The 20609-nt window shown below is 37.9% G+C and overlaps 1 protein-coding gene across 4 annotated transcripts in view; it reads left to right on the top strand.

Annotated features, from left to right (window-relative positions):
• Positions 1-20609, top strand: part of FER (FER tyrosine kinase) — a 310506-nt gene that overhangs the window by 38455 nt on the left and 251442 nt on the right. For all 4 annotated transcript variants that reach the window (XR_013961110.1, XR_013961111.1, XM_080678364.1 and 1 more), the window contains exons 4-5: positions 8909-9082; positions 18218-18317. Coding sequence is in view for 2 of the 4 variants with exons in the window: in XM_080678364.1 (XP_080534490.1) it covers positions 8909-9082; positions 18218-18317 (274 nt within the window). In the remaining 2 variants the exon portion in view is untranslated. The remainder of the gene's footprint in view (positions 1-8908; positions 9083-18217; positions 18318-20609) is intronic.

The following is a 20609-nucleotide window of genomic DNA, read 5'->3' as shown; positions in this document are numbered from 1 at the left end:
TTTTAATTAACTTTGGAAAAATATTAGCCATTATATAAAAACAATATTTTTTTAGTTTTCTCTCATCCCTTTTACCCGCTTTGGGGAGTTTGATTACATATACATGTGGCTATTTGAAGTTATCCCATAGTTTACTGATACTCTTTATTTTTCTGTCTTTGTGTTTTATTATAGTTAGTTTCTATTATTATGTCTTCCATTTCTCTAATCTTGCTTTTATGCAATGTCAAATGTAAATTATATTTATGTAATTTTCATGTCAGACATGGTTCATTTCTGGTGCCCTTTAATAATCCTATCAGTGAGATGAACTCTGACCATTTCCCTGACCACTCCTCTTCTAGCAATGCTACTTCCTCCCTCCTTCTCCTTTCTCTGACAATCTCCTTTGTGTCTTGCCAGTATTTAAACTTAAATATGCCTATGTGTGCCATTTCTTTATTTTCTCACACCTGCCAAAACCCAGCTCTTTTACCCCACATCTGTACTGTAGGTTAGGGAGTTGGAGGGAAGGAAACAGAAACTGAGTAATTGAGCCATTTCCATGTTGAAATGAGTAAATCTTAAAAAAAAAAAAAAAGATTTATCTGTTATAGTTCAATTAGAATCTTTTTATATCCTTCACATCTCTACTTAATATGCTTATTCTTTAGTTTCTTGAACATGTGGAATACAGTCATAGTAACTGCTTTATTGTCCCTGTCTTCTAACATCTGTGTTATTTCTGGGTTAGTTTTGATTGGCTGATTTTCCCCCTCATTTTGGGTTGTATTTTTCTGCATGGTAACCTTTTATTTGATGCCAGGTAGTGTGAATTTTTCCTTTTTAAGATACTAAATAGTTTTGTGTTTCTTTTTTTTTTTAATATATTTTATTGATTTTTTACAGAGAGGAAGAGAGAGGGATAGAAAGTTAGAAACATCGATGAGAGAGACATCGATCAGCTGCCTCCTGCACGCCCCCTACTGGGGATGTGCCCGCAACCCAGGTACATGCCCTTGACCGGAATCGAACCTGGGACCCTTCAGTCCGCAGGCCGACGCTCTATCCACTGAGCCAAACCAGTTAGGGCAGTTTTGTGTTTCTTTAAATGTTCTTGAGTTTTATTTTGGGATATGGTTAAGTTACTTGGACACAGTTTGATCTGTTTGGTTCTTGCCTTTGCATTTGTTAGGTGGCACCAGAGTTACATGTAATCTAGGGTGAATTTTATCTCCTCTAGTGGGGCAAGATCATTCTCAGTGCTCATAGGATGCTCTCCAAATTATTAAGTTTTACACTCTGGCTGTTGGGACCTGGCATGATTCTGTGGCTCTGTGTGAGCTCTGGACAGTGTTTCCTGTAATCCTTATGGGAGAGTTATTTCCTTGGCATACTTTCCTCAACCCTTAGCTAAATAATCAAGGGGGAGTCTTTAGCAGTTCTCCTGAGATTTTTCTTTGTGCAGCTTTCTTCTCTCTAGTACTCTATCCTCGTTTCTTCTCTAGTATTCTGACTACCTTGTTGTCTCTGTGCTCTGAACTTAGTCGCTTTAACTCACAGCGATTCATGAGTTCTGGCTCTTTCTACCTTGGCTGTGGCCTGAAAATTTTCTCGATTTGGTAACCTGGGTTCACTGTTCTTCATTGCCCTGTATTCAGTGGCTTGAGTACTGTGTATTAAATATACTTTGTTCAGTTTTTAGTTGTTTTAGGCAGGAAGATAAAGCTATTCCCGTTTCTCTGTCTTGACTGGAAGCAGAAGACTTGCGACTAGTGATTTTTATGTCTTTATTTAACAAAATTAAAATGTATAGCTGAGTTTTAAGAATAGAAAAAAATTCTCCTGTGCCCTCCAGTCTGTTCATTAATTAACATTTTTGCCAAATTTGCTCTGTGTCTCCCTTTCTCAATGTAATTGTATAAGTGTGTGTGTGTGTGTGTATAAATTTGAATGATTTGCAAGTTAGTTGAAGCATCATGCTGACACCTACTTTGACAAGCAAACATCGGGTCTTTTTAAGGCAAAGTGCCAGGTTTATTGTAGTACTTACGTATTTCTTAAATCTGTGCAAAGTTTTTATTAGGTTCCCGTCTTTTTTCCAGTATGTCCCTGATGAATTTTTTGAGTGTTGTACCTGTAACAACATTTTCCCATATGCTCAGTGATTTTTACTATGTGATTTTGCACAGCCCAGTGATTATTAGGGATACAAATATTTCATTACAGCAAAACTTGTACATTAGAATTACTTGGGAAACAAATACTGATATCTAGACCCCTTCCAAAATGTATTAAATCAGAATCTCTGGTTGTGGGGTTCAAGAAATGTTATTTTTTAAAAGCTCCCAGTTGTTTCTTATTGTAGACAGAGTTGTGAACCACTGGCCTAAGGAAACTAGAAAATGCAGACACACAGGCTCTTCTGAATGGGAAATACCTCAGATTTAATTGCACTTATAATTCAGTCTTCGAAAACCTCAGTTTTAGGGAAACTTCATAACGACTTGTCTTCTGAATTTCTCTATCTGGTTAGAACTCAGAGATTCCAAAACCTTCTTCTTATGTAATAGGCAAACTCTGCATTAAAACTGTTTCAGAGACCCATTTATTTTGAGTTATTGTGTGGTACAGAAGCATACTTTCTTCATGGCAATTTTATGTTGTATTTTAAAAGTATTTAAGCAAGAAGAAAGAAAGTGAGTAGCTGGAAGATAAAGTCTGCAGAGAAATCTATTTATGACAATTGTTATTTAGGAATTTTTCAAGCTTGCGTCATCCTGTTGATTATTTTCAGTGCTTTACTGTAATTATAGCTCTAGTAGTAGTTCATTCTTTGACATAGTGTCATAGAAGAAATACTTTTTGGTATAATGAACTCAGAACCCTTAAATTACTACCTGTTTATGGAATACTGATTTACATCACTACACATCTGTTACTTCAAAGGTGAAAAGCATGGTATTCTTTCCTGAAAGATACAAATTTTTTTCCTATATATAGTTTTCTTTTAAAGAACTGAGTACAGTGTTTTGATTGTATATTCATCCTAGTAAAACTGATGCTTTTTAACCTTTATTGGGTCCCTAAAGTAAAATAGGCATTTTAGAATTTATGCTAATTATTATAGAAACCTGCAGTGCTATTTAGTGTATGAAACTGATTTTCTTTTTGGCAGGGAGGGGAGAGAGGAGAATAAAATTACTGTAAATTGAATCATTTTCCCTCTTTTTATTGTAAAATAAGAGGTACATTTATTTCTAGGAACTATTTTGGTCACAAAACAGCAACATAAAAAATCAGATTCAATTTAGAAATTGGGAAACTCTTGAAATAATAACATCTACACTAATAAAAGAGAAACATGCAAATTGACCATCACTCTGCTATGCCCACCAGCCAATCAGAGCGAGTATGCAAATTAACCCAACTAAGATGGCAGCCACCAGGGAGCTGGAGCGAGCAGGAGGCTTGGGTTGCCTCCGGCGATGAAGGAAGCCAAGCGTCCCGCCTGCCCTGGCCAGCCCTGGCCTCTGCTCAAGGCTACAAAGTTTCAATTACAGAAGATAAATAAATCCCAACAAAGATGATGGCTGCCACGGAGCTGGAGCCAGCAGGAGGCCTGGGTTGCCCCCAGTGATGGAGGAAGCCAAGTTTCCTGGCTGGCCCTGGCCTCTGCTCAAGGCTGCAAAGTTTCAATTATAGAAGATAAATAAATCCCAGATACCTGCTTCCAGCCAGCCCTGGCCTATGCTTGGGTTGCCGGGGGGAGTGGCCAGCCTGCAAACCACCACAGGCCCCTCGCCCAGGCCACCCCATGCCCCAAGGGAACCCCCACCCTGATCCAGGACACCCTTCAGGGCAAACCAGCCGGCCCCCACCTGTGCACCAGGCCTCTATCCTATCTAATAAAAGAGTAATATGCAAATTGACTGTCACTCCAACACACAAGGTGGCTGCCCCCATGTGGACACAATATGGCTGCCACAAGATGGCCAGCAGGAGAGGGCAGTTGGGAGGGAGCAGGCCTACAAGGGAGGGCATTTGGGGGCTATCAAGCCTGCAGGGGAGGGCAGTTGGGGAGGACCTAGGCCTGCAGGGGAGAGCAGTTGGGGGGATCAGGCCTGCAGGGGAGGGCAGTTGGGGGCGATCAAGCCTTCAGGGGAGGGCAGTTAGGGGTGACCAGGCTGGCAGAGGAGGGAAGTGGGGCGACCGGGCCTGCAGGGAAGGGCAGTTGGGGGGGGGGTTGACCAGACCAGCAGGGGAGAGTGGTTAGGGGCGATCAGGCTGGCAGGGGAGGGCAGTTAGGGGTGACCAGGTTGGCAGGGGAGAGCAGTTGGGGGGGGACCAGGCTGGCAGGGGAGGGCAGTTAGGGACAATCGGGCTGGCAGGGGAGTGGTTAGGGGGTGATCAGGCTGGCAGGCAGAAGCAGTTAGGGGCAATCAGGAAGGCAGGCAGGTGAGCATTTGGGAGCCAGCAGTCCTGGATTGTGAGAGGGATCCCAGATTGGAGAGGGTGCAGGCTGGGCTGAGGGACATCCCCCTCCTGTGCATGAATTTCGTGCACTGGGCCTCTAGTTTAAGATAAAATAGTATTTCTGTACACAATATCAATATTACTCAACATGCAATTCAGTGTTCTGAAAAATGTTCTAAAATTTGAGTCTGAAACCAGTAATTTTGTTTCTCTGGGGCATAAGGAAAAGTGTACTATCTGTCTATCTTAAAGTGGTGCAATTTCTAATTATTTATATGGTATTGGGGTTGATTAGGTAACAAGATGATGATTTATTTCTTAATTGTTCTGCTTAGGGATATTTGAGGTGTGCATCATTATTCTGGATAGAAACCCAAATAGAGTGGCCTTTTTCATTTGCACCTTCATTTCTTGTAACAGAGCATGTCATATCAAGAATGACTCATCTGGGCCTAAGAAGGACTTTTTTTCCCCCCAATTCCAGTTGACATTCAATATTATTTTATACTAGTTTCAGGGGTACAGCGTAGTGATTAGAAAATGATATAAGTTACGAAGTGACCCCTGTCTTGTTCCTGCTCTTAAGGGAAATGCTTTTAGTTTTTGCCCATTGAGTATGATGTTGGCTGTAGGTTTGTTATATATAGCCTTTATTATGTTGAGATATGATCCCCCTATTCCCACTTTGCAGAGAGTTTTTATCATCAATGGATGCTGGATTTTGTCAAATGCTTTTTCTGCATCTTGATATGAACATGTGATTTTTATTCTTCATTTTGTTTACATTACATATCACATTTTTTTGATTTGTGAACATGGAACCAACCTTGCATCCCCAGAATAAATCCTTCTTGGTCATGGTGTATGCTTTTTTTTTTGTTAATTCTCACCTGAGGATATTTTTTCATTTATTTTTAGAGGGAGTAGAAGGGAAAGGGAGACAGGGAGAGAGAAACATTGATGTGAGAGAGACACATTGACTGTTGCCTCCTGCATGCACCCTGACCAGGGCTGGGGATTAAGCCAGCAAACAAGGTACATGCCCTTGACCGATATTGAACCCGGGACCCGTCTGTCCATGGGCTAATGCTCTATCCATTGAGCTAAACTAACAAGGAATGGTGTATACTCTTTTTAATATATTGCTGGATCTGATTTGCTAATATTTTGTTGAGGATTTTAGCATTTTTGTTCATCAGGGATATTGGCCTGTAATTTTCTTTCTTTGTAGTGTCTTTATCTGGTTTTGGAATTAGGATAATGCTGGCCTCATAAAAAGAGGTTGGATGTCTTCTCTTGTCTTGAATTTTTTGGAATAGTTTGAGGGGTATAAGTGTTAATTCTTCTTTTAATGTCTGGTAAAACTTACCTGTGAATCTTTGTGGTCCAGGACTTTTGTTTGCTGGGCATTTTTTTTAATTTTAATTTTATTTTTCTTTTATTACTGCTTCAATTGCATTAGTTGTGACTTCTGAGATTGGGCAGTGACTGAACTAATGCAGTTAAGAATATTTGTTGCCAGTCTTTAGAACCCAACTATTGACTTTGATTATATTAATTCTGTTCTATTTTAAAAAGATTTATTTAATAATTTTTCATCTGCATAGTATTTTTATTCAGGATTCATTTTGGTTATTTTGTTAGTGTTTAATAATATGAGACTTTATAGGACTTGAAATAAAGGTTAAACATTTCAACCCCTTCATTGTTAGAAAGGCTTCAATTATGGAAGGTGAAATTCTCCAGACATTGAAAGATGACCCCATGTCTCGCTCACTCGCCAAATATCCTCAGTCATTTGGTTCTTTAAAAAGCTCCACCAGATGAGAATAGATCTATAGTTTTGGATATTGTGACATGAAGTAAGCAGAGAAGGAGACTAGTCCATTTCTGCTGCATTTACAGGGGAAGAATTTTAAATTCTATTACAAAAAATAAGATATCCAGGTACTCCTCAAAATGAGTTATAGAATTGATGAAGTTTCATATATGTAATTAGTTTATTAAAAATATTATATGATTTAAATATCCCAAGACTATTTGACTCAGATATGGTACTGAGAGTATGGTTTTTTTTAATGGTTTTTGTGCTTGGGTTCATTGAGTTTCTTGAATCTGTGGGTTTTAGTTTTCAAGTTTTGAATATTTTCATCCATTTTTCTTTAAATAACTTTCTAAACCCTCTCTGTCTCCTTTGTGGTTTCTAATTGCAAGCAAATTTCATTTTATTGTGCATTTCTTTATTGTGGTTTACAGACACTCAGTTGCGTTTTTTACAAAAGAAGTGGGTGGATTTGTGGTAGACGTGGGAGGGATAATCAGAAAGACTTGTTAATGGATTGTTCATGGGGAAGGGTGGCCAGAGCTTCTAAGGACAAGAGACATTTTAGGAAGAGGGAATGTTTACGTATAAGCAGTTCTGGAGTAGGATAAAGCCAGATCTCTGCTAACTCTAGGCCTAGAAGTTAAATGGAAAGTTCTGGTACTAGGTATAAAGAGTTATCTCATCATAGAGCAGGAATTCTTGAGGGTATAGGATTCTATAGGTAGTGTCCTGGGTCAGATTGGGAGATATTGAGGACAATATGGGATTGACAGGCAGAGTGGTAATATATACCTTGGGAGGCTTAGACTTCCTGCAGTGACTACAGTGAACTGTTAGCTAGCATAAGATGTGCCCTTCTGGGAGCAGGAGGACATTCGCTCTAGTTCTGTGGTCTTTAATGCTGGTTTCTAAAAAGGCTTCTCCCCTACGCTGCAACAACTACATAGAACCACAAAAATGTATTGTACAAAGCACTTAGAAATTATTTATATTTTGAAGATAGAGAAAGAACTGGTTCCTCTCATTTTTTTTTTTTTGTAACCTTAACATTATCCCCATGCTGTAGAATGTTTTTCCAACATTGTATTTTTTAGAATGAAAATATCAAATGAAAAAGGTAAACCTGCAAGACTTATTAGGGCCATTTAGTTTGTTTTTAATTAATTTATGTGTAGTTTTAAAATTTGTTTTCATGTTTGTTATAACTTAGGTTTTTGTTTTTTTTTTAAACTTTGTGGTATAAATATGTGTTTATAGGCCACAGGTCATGTTCCATGTTCTTAATAGCATTTAACAAACTAAAAATGCCCCCCTCCCTACATAAGGTTTATTTATTTATTTTGAGAAATGAATATGGAAGTGTATTTAAAACATATTATCAACTCAGACCATGACAGTTTTTACTTTGACTAAGAATTTGCTTTCTTTAGGTTACAATTTTGATTTAGGATTGTATTAGAATATTAACAGAAAAAGAATAAATCTGTTCATTTACAGATTAAAAGTATTAGAGTAGAAAAAAACTGTAAATATCTAAAAGCATATCTTGTCCATTTTTTGTATATTTAACATGGATTCTCCCTGACTGTGGTAAATCTCCAATTATTGTTTCTGAATAGGAGACCTATAATGAAGAGCATTCCTCTGTTACTTTTTTCAGTATTTATAAATTAGAAAGTCTAATAACAAATGACTTGTCCTTTCCACCATTTTGTGTCTCTGCTATTGAGGCAATATGCTGTGCTGGAAACCATTGAGAACTAATGATATCTATTAACAAAAGAGAATGACTATAGCTAGAAATCCAGAGATTGTCTGTATTTAAGACATAAGCAGCAAAGATGGTCAGGTAGAAAGACTGGGAAAGCATTTTTAGGAAGGGAGGAAGCAAGTTTGTATGTGGGAAGATAAGAACTCATACAAGCCAAAATAGAAGAGTCAGCAAGATCTGATGCCAGAGAGAGACAGGTTTTGAATAAAGATGAGAAAATTCTGTTGCATCAGGAAATAGTGACCTTTGTGAGGAATTAGAATGGTGTGAGCAGAAACAGTATATCAGCGTGTTGAAAAACAAACAGAAGCCCTAGCTGGTTTGGCTCATGGGTTAGAGCTTCGGCCTGTGGACTTAAGGGTCCTGGGTTTGATTCTAGTCAAGTGTGTTTGCGGGCATCTCCCCAGCCTGGGCCCTGATCAGGGCGCGTGTAGGAGCAACCAATTGATGTGTTTCCTTCACATTGATATTTATCTCTGTCTTTCCCTCTCTTTTCCACTCTCTCTAAAAATTGATGGAAAAATATCCCTGGTTGAAGATAAAGAAGAAAAAGAAAAAAAGAAAAAGAAAAAGAAAAACAGAAGAATGCAAGTGTGGATTCTCCGAGTCCCTTTAATCCCTTTCCTAGTATTCTGCATAGTCTCTGATTACTTACAGTTGAAGTATTAGGACTTGAAGTTGAAGATGTTAAATATGAACCATTCATAGCTTATTGCACAATTGCTAGAAACCTGCTATTTTTATCTTAATGTAATCATTTGTGTAACACTAAATGTTTAAGCTTCTTGGACAATTAAAGCACAGCTAAATGCAAACTTCTAATACACCCTAATTTTATTTCTTTATGTTTTTAAAAGTCTTGGCTACTTATGATTCAGCAGACGGAACAACTTAGTAGGATAATGAAGACACATGCAGAGGACCTAAATTCTGGACCCTTACACAGGCTCACCATGATGATCAAAGACAAGCAGCAGGTGAAAAAAAGTTATATAGCTGTTCATCAGCAGATAGAGGCAGAAATGATCAAGGTTTGTCTTTCCATTCTCAATTTTTTCTTTAACTGGCTTTTAAATGCACTGAAATATTTTACCCTGTTTGACTTTTAAAATTGTTTTCTTCATATTTCCTGACTAGAAATAAGTTTTGGTGTCTCTATTAAATAATATCTTATTTTTATTGAATATAAGACATTACTGATTATAAGATACTAGAGGCCCAGTGCATGAAATTCATACACTGGGTGTGGGGGGGTGTCCCTCAGCTTAGCCTGCACCCTCTCCAATCTGGGACCCCTCAAGGGATGTCCCACTGCCGGTTTAGGCCTGATCCCTATGGATCCCTATTGGATCGGGCCTAAACCGGCAGTTGGACATCTCTCTCACAATCTGGGACTGATGGCTCTCAACCGCTTGCCTGCCTGCCATCCTGATTACCCCCTAGCCACTCCCCTGCCAGCCTGATCGATGCCTAACTGCTCCCCTGCTGGCCTGATTGCCCCCAACTGTCTGGTTGCCCCTAACTGCCCTCCCCTGCTGGCTTGGTCGCCCCCAACTGCCCTCCCCTGCAGGCCTGGTCCCCCCAACTGCGCTCCCCTACCAGCCCCATTGCCCTTAACTGCCCTCCCCTGCCAGCCATCTTGTGGAGGCCATCTTTGACCACATAGGGGCGGCCATCTTATGTGAGGGCGTGAGGGTCAATTTGCATATTACCTCTTTATTATATAGGATACTGTTACTTTATGTACTCCTACAAAAGAAAAAATACCACCAGTTAAACTATGATACAATGTTGTTGTTTTTTTTAATCACCTAGAACTTTTATTTTTTACTTATTGAAATAGCTCTTTTAGGCTTTAAAAAAGTTGTATCTTGTAGCAGTAATCATAAAAGAAAAATGAAAATATAAGGAAAATAGATTAGGATATTCTAAATTTCTCTACATTCAGAGTGTGTCCTTTATGGATAACTTTTACAGTGTTTTAATTATGAATATTTCCAAATGTACAAAGGAGGAGAGAATAGTAAAATGAACTCCTATCCACCCTTTCACCCACATAGTAAATTTCTTTTTCATCTATATTCTTACCTACTTTTTCTTCTATATTGGGTCATTTTAAAGAAAATTCCAGGTATCATTTCATTCATAAATATTTTAATATGTATTGCTAAAATACGTACTCTTTTTTATAAAACACAATTATATTAATACTAACCTACCTAAAAATTGAACAATAATTCCTAATGTTATTAAATATTCTGTGTTCAAATGATTGTTGTTTAAATACTTTTTGCGGTTGGTTCATTTAAATTAGGATGTCTACATTACATTTGAATAATTTTCTTTAATGTAGGTTGTTCTCCCCCTCTCTTTAAAATGCCATTTATTTGTGGGAGAAACTGAGTAATTTTGCCCTATAGAATTGAATTACCTTTATATTGGATTTTGTTGTTAGCATCTTGTGACGTGATTTCACGCATTCCTTCATCTGCCAATTTTCCTGTAAACTGGAAGTTAGATCTAGAGATTTGATAAGATTTTTGCTGTTTATTTTGGACAAGTACACATCATAGGTACTGGTATAGACTTTCTCTTGTTTTATTTCAGAGGTATGTAATGTCTGTGTCTGCTTATTTATCATTTTGTGTTGTTAAATATGACTAATAGGTTCCAGTTTTGCCAGCCTGATTAATCTGTTAATAAAGTTTCCCTTCCGCTTTTCATCTAATGGTTTTAGAAACAATTTATGTTCAGTGATTAATCTATTACTTCAGTGGGGTTTGCATAATGGCAAGCTTTTTCTTCTATCATTCCCGATGCAATTGTTAGCTGGAATTTTTCAATTAAGACTTTCTCTAGATCAACTATTTGGTTACCCTGAGGCATAATTTAAAAAGGGAAGGCAGGATAAATGCTTGCTTTTTGCTATTAATTTGCCAGTTTTCAAAATAATGAATTGGTTCTTTACAACTTCAAAAGTTAAGGCTTCTAATTTCTGGTCGAGCACATAAGAAGTTTGGAAGTTCATTCAAACAATAAGTAAAAGGTTGAAAAAATTTAAGAAATGAACAACTCTCCTTAGGTGTATAAGAGAAGTGAAGTCACAGGGCAATCGGCTGCTGCCAAAATTAGAGAGACTGATAAGCCAATATAGCTAATCACACATTCAAACAATAAGTAAAAGGTTGAAAAAATTTAAGAAATGAACAACTCTCCTTAGGTGTATAAGAGAAGTGAAGTCACAGGGCAATCGGCTGCTGCCAAAATTAGAGAGACTGATAAGCCAATATAGCTAATCACAACCTATCAGAGCCTCCTTGGGAACCAGTGCTGGGTGCAGAAAAACCTGAATGGTAATTGACAAGTCCTGGAGTCTCAGTGTGGACAACTGTAACAATTAAAATCTTCAAGAGGACCCAGTCGTTGAGTGGCCCCCATACTTTTTTTGAGTTTTACCTCCTGGATCTCTACCAGGTTCTCACAGTGAACATTGGAGAAAAGTCTCATGGTCCTGGCTGAGGGATGAGAAAAGAAACCATTTTGCCACATGCCAGCGTATTCTGGTCTTCTTAACAAGATCTGCCCTTACGAGAAACTGTTTAACCAGAGCTTAACAAACTGGGGGAAGGGAAATACGCAACTTTGGCCCACTCTAGCCATCATGTCTCATGAAAGGGGAGTTGGGGACTGAGAAACACATGTGATGTTCACAGTACAGGGGCGTAGGCTTAGTAAAAATCTGAGACCTAGCCATGGGACTATAAAATAATTTCCCTCCCTGACAACTTTGTCACCACATTAGTAAAGGCCTTATTTACATCAGTTCCTTTTATCCAAAACATCATGCTTGTCAACCAAGAAAAAATGGTAAGGATTACCAAAAGGCAAAAAAACAAAACAAAAAAACATAGTTGGAAGAGAGAGAAAAATATGTAGAAATGTAAGCATATATTAGAAAAGAAGAAAGATCTAAAAGCAATAATCTAATCTTCTACTATAGGACAGTAGAAAAAGAAGAAGAAATTGAATCCAGAATAATTAGAAAAAAAGAAGTGATAAAAATTGGAGCAGAAATCCATGGAAGTTAAAATAGGAAATCAGTAGAGAAAACTCAACAAAATAACTGGTTTGTTGAAAAGATCAATATAATCACTAAGCCTCTAGCTAGGCTAACTAACAAAAGCACAGGACAGCAAAGATTACTAATATCAGAAGTGAAAGAGGTATATCACTACATATCCCGTGGATGTTAAGGGCTTATGAAGGAACTAGAGGCCCAGTGCATGAAATTTGTGCACGGGGGTGTGTGTCCCTCAGCCCAGCCTGCACCCTCTCCAATCTGGGACCCCTCGAGGGATATCTGACTGCCTGGTGGAATCGGGCCTAAAATGGTGGTCAGACATCCCTCTCACAATCCAGGACTGCTGGCTCCCAACTGCTTGCCTGCCTGCCTTCCTGATTGCCCCTAACCGCTTGTGCCTGCCAGCCTGATCACCCCCTAACCACTCCCCGGCCAGCCTGATTGATGCCTAACTGCTCCCCTTCCTGCCTGATTGCCCCTAACTGCCCTCCCCTGCAGGCCTGGTCACCCCTAACTGCCCTCCCCTCCAGGCCTGGGTCCCCCCCAACTGCCCTCCCCTGCAGGCTCGGTCGCCCCCAACTTCCCTCCTCTGCTGGCCTGGTCACCCCCTAACTGCCCTCCCCTGCAGGCTTGATCGCCCCCAACTGCACTCCCTTGCAGGCCTGGTCCCTCCTAACTGCCCTCTCCTGCTGGCCTGATCCCTCCCAACTGCCCTCCCCTGCTGGCCATCTTGTGGTGGCCATCTTGTGTCCACATGGGGGCAGCCATCTTTGACCACATGGGGGCAGCCATCTTGTGTGTTGGAGTGATGGTCAATTTGTATATTACTCTTTTTTTTTTTTTTTAAATATATTTTTACAGAGAGGAAGGGAGAGGGATAGAGAGCTAGAAACATCGATGAGAGAGAAACATCGATCAGCTGCCTCCTGCACACCTCCCACTGGGGATGTGCCCGCAACCAAGGTACATGCCTTTGACCGGAATCGAACCCGGGACCCTTCAGTCCGCAGGCCGACGCTCTATCCACTGAGCCAAACCGGTTTCGGCTGTATATTACTCTTTTATTAGATAGGAGGATAGAGGCCTGGTGCACGGGTGGGGGCCAGCTGGTTTGCCCTGAAGGGTGTCCTGGATCAGGGTGGGGGTTCCGTTGGCACATGGGGCAGCCTGGGCGAGGGGCCTGTGGTGGTTTGCAGGCTGGCCACGCCCTCCCATGACCCAAGTGGAGGCCCTGGTATCTGGGATTTATTTATCTTCTATAATTGAAACTTTGTAGCCTTGAGCAGAGGCCTGGGCCGGCCAGGAACTTGGCTTCCTCCATCGCTGGGGAAACCCAAGCCTCCTGCTCACTCTGTGGCCACAGCCATTTTTTTTGGGATTTATTTATCTTCTATAACTGAAATTTTATAGCCTTGGGCAGAGGCCTGGGCTGGCCAGAGTGTGCAGGAAGCTTGGCTTCCTCCATCGCCAGGGAAACCCAAGCCTCTTGCCCACTCCGTGGCCGCAGCCATCTTGGTTGGGTTAATTTGCATACTTGCTCCTGATCGGCTGGTGGGCGTGGCTTGTGGGCGTAGCGGAGGTACAGTCAATTTGCATATTACTCTTTTATTAGATAGGATACTATGAATCTTCAATGCCTACAAATTTGATAATGTAGAGAAATGAGCCAATTCCTTGAAGAACACAATCTCCTAAAACTTAAATGAGAATAAATAGATAATCTGAATAGGCAAATATCTATTAAAGTAATTGAATCAATAATTAATAATCTCTCAAAATAGAAAGTACTAGGCTCAGATGCGTTCACTGGTGAATTCTGTAAAATTTTTAAGCAAGAAATTCTACCAATTCTCTACAAACTCTTTGAGAAGATATAAAGAGGGAGACTTCTTAATTCATTCTATCTGGCCAGCATTACCCTAATGCCAAAACTAGACACGATATTAGAAGAAAAGAAAACTACAGGTTCATATCTCTCATGAGCATAAACAAAAAAATCCTTAATTATTAGGAAAACAAATACAACAATGTATCATAAGATTTATACACCATGACCAATTGGTGTGTATTTCAGGTATGTGGCTGGTTCAACATTTGAAAATCAATGACTGGAAACCATCACATAGACATTAATAAAAAAAAAAAATCAGGTGATTATATGAATAGATGCAGAAACAGCATTTGATAAAATTCAACACTCATTCATGATAAAAACTCTCAGTAGACTTGATAAAGAATATCTATAAAAAACCTACAGCTAACATCATACTTAATGGTGAGAAAATCGGAGCTTTCTCATTAAGATCAGGAACAAGGCAAGAATGTTCCTTCTTACCACTGTTTCTTAACATTATATTGGAAGTCATAGCTAATGCAGTAAGACAAGAAAAAGAAATAAAAGGTATACAGATTGGGAACAAAGAAATATAGCTGCCTTTGTTCACAGATGACATGATTGTCTATGCAGGAAATTAAAGAGAATCAACAAAGAAACTCTTAGATCTAAGTATTATAGCAAGGTTGCAGGATACAATGTTAACATACCAAAAAATCAATGAACAAGGTGATAGGCAATTAACAACAAAACATATACATTAACATCCCCCAAAATGAAATACTTAGGTATAAATCTAGCAAAGTATGTACAGGACCTGTAGGAGCAAAATGACAGAACTCTGATGAGAGAATCAAAGAAGAAATAATTTGAGAGATATCCAGTGGATGGGAAGACTCAGTATGGTCAAGATGTCAGTTATTTCCAACTTGCTCTATAGATTTAACATGATCCCAATAAAAATCCCATCAAGTTATTTTGTGGATATTGAAACACCGAATCTTAAGTTTATATAGACAGGCAAAAGACCCAGAGGAGTCCATAGATTACTGAAGGAGAAGAACAAAGTCCGAGGACTTTTACCTAACTTCAAGACTTACTCTAAAGACACAGTAATCAAGATAGCTTGGATTTTACATAAGACAATAGACAAATAGATCAATGGAATAGAATAGAGAGCTCTGAAATAGATCCAAATAAATACAGGCAAAAGATAATTGACAAAGTGACAAAGTCAGCACAGCAGAAAAAAAGATATTTTAAACAAATGTTGCCGGAATAATTGGACATCCATCCATATGCAAAATGAATCTAGACACAGACCTTATGCCCTTTATGAAAATTAACTAAAATGGATCACAATCCTAAATGTAAAACGTAAAACTATAAAATGCCTAGAGGATAACATAGGAAAAAACCTAGATGACCTTAGTATGGTGATAACTTTTTAGGTACAACACTAAAAGCACAATCCATTAAATAAATAATTGATAAGCTCAACTTAATCAAAATTAAAAACTTATGCTTTGTGAAAGACGGTGCCAAGAGAATGAAAAGGTAAGCCATACTGGGAGAAAATATTTGTGAAAGACACATATGATAAAGGACTGTCATCTAACATATACAGAGAACTCTTAAAAGTCTACTAGGAAAACAAATAGCCTGATTAAAAAATGGGCCAAAACCTTAACAGATTAAAAATTGGGCCAAAAGCTACACAGGTGGCAAATAAGCACATGAAAAGATGCTGCACATCATGTGATCAGGGAAATGCAATTGAAGCAAGAATGAAATACCACTGCACACTTATGAGAATGACCACACTCTCAACCCTGACAACACCAAATGCTGGTGAAGACTGGGAGCGATAGGAACTCTCATTCATTGTTGGTGGGAATACAGAGGGGCACAGCCACTTTGGAAGACTGGCATTTTCTTATAAAACTAAATATACTCTTGCCAGAGGATCCAGCAATCACACTCCTTGGTATTTGTTCAGAGGAGTTGAAAACTTTGCTGTGAAAGTGAAAGCCCCCACACATGGGTGTTTTTAGTAGGTTTATTGATAATACCAAAACTTAGGAGCAACCAAAATGTCTTTTATTAGGTGAATGGATGAACAAACTGTGGCACATCTAGACAGTGAAATATTATTCAATATTCAAAAGAAATGAGCTAGCAAGCCATAGAAAGACACTGAGGAACCTTAAATGCATTTACTAAGTGAAAGAATACAATCTGAAAAAGGCTATGTATTGTTTGATTATAATACTGTATGATATTCTGGGAAAAGAAAAACTATGATTACAGTAAAAAGATCAGTGGTACTGCCACGTGGGCACTTGAAATATTGAAGGCTCACTTTGTAATATATATGATTGTCTAACCACTATGCTGTACACCTAAAACTAATACAAAATAATATTAACTGTAAACTGTGATTGGAAAAAAAAAGAGTGGTTGCCAGGGATTAGAGTAGAGAGAGGAATGAACACATGGAGCACAGAAGATTTTGACAGTGAACTACTTTGTATGATGCTATAATGGTAGATACATGTCGTTCTATGTACAACACCAAGAGTGAAACCTAATGTAAATTGTGGACTTGGGTGATAATGCTCTGTCATTTTAGGTTCATCACTTGTAACAAATGCTCTTTTGGGGGGATGTTGCTAATGGGGGAGGCAAATGTGTGTGTGTGTGGGGGGGGTGGGAGGTATATGGGAAATCTCTGTCCTTTATGCTCAGTTTTGTTGTGAAAGTGAAACTGGTCTAAAAAAATAAAGTTCATAAAAAATGTCAACCAGTGAAATTTTTTAAAAGGGAATGATTTGAACTAATTTATATCTATATTATAGTTATTAATATTTTTATTTATTTGCACAATGTCATTCTTCGTCACATCAAATATGATGGTGATGTAATATTTATTAGAAGTGGGCTCTGAGATTGTCTTCTAAGTTGCTTATGCCCGCTTTGCAAGTTTTTCATACTGCTTATTTCTTAGGCTTCTCGGAAGCTGCACCAGAAGTTTTTCAAACAACATCTAAGATTCTTAATTTTTCTCTCAATTGCTATTTAAATGCCTTTTTGACAATAGAACGTGCATTTGTCTAGTTTTTCTGTAGATATAATAATCAAGTTCTTGCATGCATGTAGTTACTACTTATGATTGTTGCTTGGCTAACAGTGATTGTTAGGTGCACCTTCTTTTCAGAGATGTTACAATATCAAAAAATTTTTTCATTAATAAGGAAATAAAAAAATAAACCATGCTAGCAAAAAAAAAATTCATGTTAGAACTGATGAATTGTGGCAACTCAGAGTGACTCTGTACAATTAAAATAAATATTTAAATTAGCTTTTTTATAAGAGAAAATATTTCTATACACAGAAAATTAATTTATTGGTCTTTAAATTTTAGATGACTGCAGCACTGTTTCTGGATTTGTTCTCTTTTTAAGAAATTGTTTTTTTTTATGTGCTGTTGAATTTATCACTGATTTCTAAAGTAATTTTTTCTTTTAATCCTCACCTGAGGATGTGTTTTTATTGATTTTCAGAGAGAGAGAGAGGGAGAGGGAGAGAAAGGGAGAGAAAAGATCACTGTGAGAGAGAAACATGGATTGGTTGCCTCCCGTACACACCATGCCCGGGGATTGAACCTGCAACCTAGATATATACCCTGACAGGGAATCGAACCTGCAACCTTTTGGTATACAGGATAACGCTCCAACCAACTGAGTCACCTGGCCAGAGCTAAAGAATTTTTTTTTATCCTCACCTGAGGATATTTTTAAAAATTGATGTGTGTGTGTGTGTGTGTGTGTGTGTGTGTGTGTGTGTGTGTGTGTGAGAGAGAGAGAGAGAGAGAGAGATGTGAGAGAGGAACATCCATCAGTTGCCTCCCGTTCATGCCTTCAATGGAGATCGAATCTGAAACCTAGATGTTTGCCCTATGTGCTCTGGCTGGGAGTCAAACCTGTAACCTTTTTGGTGTAAGGGATGACTCTCCAACCATCCGAGCCATTTGGCCAGGGCCAGGGCTAAAGTAATTTTTTTAAAAATTGTATTACATGTCTTCTTTTTCCCTGATTGACACCCCCCCCCCCCAGTAATTTTTAATTTATTGTCTGTAATTGTGTATTAAAGAGCAACTCTGACCTATAATCAGTAAGGTGCACATTGAATTTAAGTTCTTGATCATATAAATTTATGTTTTAATTTTTTTAAAATTTCTTTTTTTGACAGGTTACAAAGACGGAATTAGAGAAATTAAAATCCAGCTATAGACAATTAATAAAAGAAATGAATTCTGCCAAAGAGAAATATAAAGAAGCTTTAGCTAAAGGTATGGCAAAATTATGAAAAAATGTTTACTTTAGTGCTTTTTATTTTTATCATTTGAATATTATCTTTATAAATAGTGGAATGATTCCACTTAGACCAATTTACATTAAAAAAATACTGAAATATGCCTCGCTGGCGTGGCTCAGTGGTTGAGCATCGGCCTAAGAACCAGAAGGCTGTGGTTCGATTCCCGGCCAGGGCACATGCCCAGGTTGCGGGCTCGATTCCCAGTGTGGGGCGTGCAGGAGGCAGTTGATCAGTGATTCTCTCTCACCATTGATGTTTCTATCTCTCCTTCTCCCTTCCTCTCTGAAATCAATAAAAATATATGTTAAAAAATACCAAAATAGACTGATTGTGAAATTATGTAATAATTCTTCCTTTATAAGAAAAGGATGCACAATATTTTTGAATAGTTTATACTAAATGGAATTATGTAGCATTTGTGTAATAGAATGCAAAGTGTTTAAATTGATCTCTAACATCAGACTTAGTTAATTAATGTGTGCTGAATAAGAAAAACAAGGTTGTATTTGTTTAGAAGCCTTTTCAATCCCCTTTTACCATGGTACTTAAAAGCCTTTAAAATCAGAAGATCATATTATAGCGTTATCTTGCCTTTGTAGCTTAATTTTATATGTTTTTAGTGTCCTACAATTTTCATTGGACGGTTCGGAAGTAAATGGAAAGAGAAACCAATGTTTTTAACAGAGATGTATGGTTATAGTCTTGAATTGTAGCTAAACAGTTTTCATATTTCGTCTTTTTAAAATTATAAAAGTTGGAGTTTTAAAATTTTCTTTCTGGCACCCTAACCGGTTTGGCTTGGCTCAGTGGAGAGAACATTGGCCTGGGACTGAAGGGTCAGTACCCAGGTTTGATACACATCAAGGGCACATGCCTGGGTTGCAGGCTCAATCCCCAGTAGAGGACATTCAGGAGGCAGCCGATCAATGATTCTCTCTCATCATTGATGTTTCTCTCTCTCTGTTCCTCTCCCTTTCTCTCTGAAATCAATAAAAAAAATTAAAAAAAATTTTTTTTCTTTCTGGCTAAATATGTAAGCCTTATTAGAAACTCCATTTTCTTTTTACTATTGAATTTACCATTCTCTTTTATTAATGTATTTTTCTTTGTCTTTTACCTGTATATTATCTTGTTATTTTTGAAGTAAATGAAATAAACAGCTCCTGCATTTGGATATTTCTTGCACAATGAAAACACTGTTTTTATTATTATTCTCAATAGATTAGAAGAGGTTCTGATTTAGATGTAGCTCTCCCTTCCTCCATCTTTTCCTTACTTCCTCCTCCCTTTCTATCTCCCCACCCACCTTACTCCTCCCTGCTTCTTTGCCTTCTTTCTCCTGTTCCTCTTTTTCCTTGTCTCCCTCCCCCTTCCTTCCTTCCCGTTTTTTCCTCCAACACCTAAGCTGTTTCCCTCACTTCTCCCACATTTAATTCATGTTTCTGCTTCTCACAGTGTTTCTATTTGCTTTTGTAGAGAAGGTGAATCCATGTTTGCCGTTTCCTTATCTTTCTTCATCTTACTTATTTTTCGTATATTTCAACCAAAATTTTGAGATTATGACCTCTTTACTAATGTAAACATCTCTTTTAAAATACTTTTGTAATTTAATTACCTGTTATTTAAGTGAAGAAAAGTAAAAATGGCTTTGACTTTGGAGTCAGATAGTCTTGCATTAAATTCTAACATTGTGTTAATATTTTATAGATTTTCAAACTTTGTATTAAAACCTAATTACTAGTCCTTTGTTATTTTTAAGAGTGCTTTAGATAATTTAGAAGTACTTACTAAGCACTTTCTGTCTTTAAGTTATTGAGATTGAAGCAGTATTTTCTAGGTATTGAAGGAGCTTACCTGTTTCTAGTTGATATTCTAACTTGGGAACTTCAAGTCTTATCATCTTTCAAAATTTAGCATTTATACAAGGGATACTTTGCTAAACCATCAAGAGTAGTTCAGAAATAGTTTCGTACATTTAGCATTGCTACTTAATCTGTCAAAATAGTTAATTTTATAAAGTTCATTACTTAATGCCTGGCTAGCATTCTCAAATTAATGTTCTATATTATAAATAATCATATTGAAATTCACCCAGAGCAAGTGATGACTTAGTTCAACTGTATTATAATCCATCTGTGCTAAATATTTCACACTGCGTCTGTATCTGTTAGAGAAAAATTAGTTACGAAAGGAAACACATAATGATGCCTATTTTTAATGATATTACTTGTTTTTGTTTAAAAATGGAAATCTCATTTTGATGTCA

This window comes from Plecotus auritus, assembly GCF_963455305.1.
Source record: "Plecotus auritus genome assembly, chromosome: 7".
NCBI lineage: Eukaryota > Metazoa > Chordata > Mammalia > Chiroptera > Vespertilionidae > Plecotus > Plecotus auritus.
Note: the sequence above shows the minus strand (reverse complement) of the source record. Positions and strands in the feature narration are given on the sequence as shown.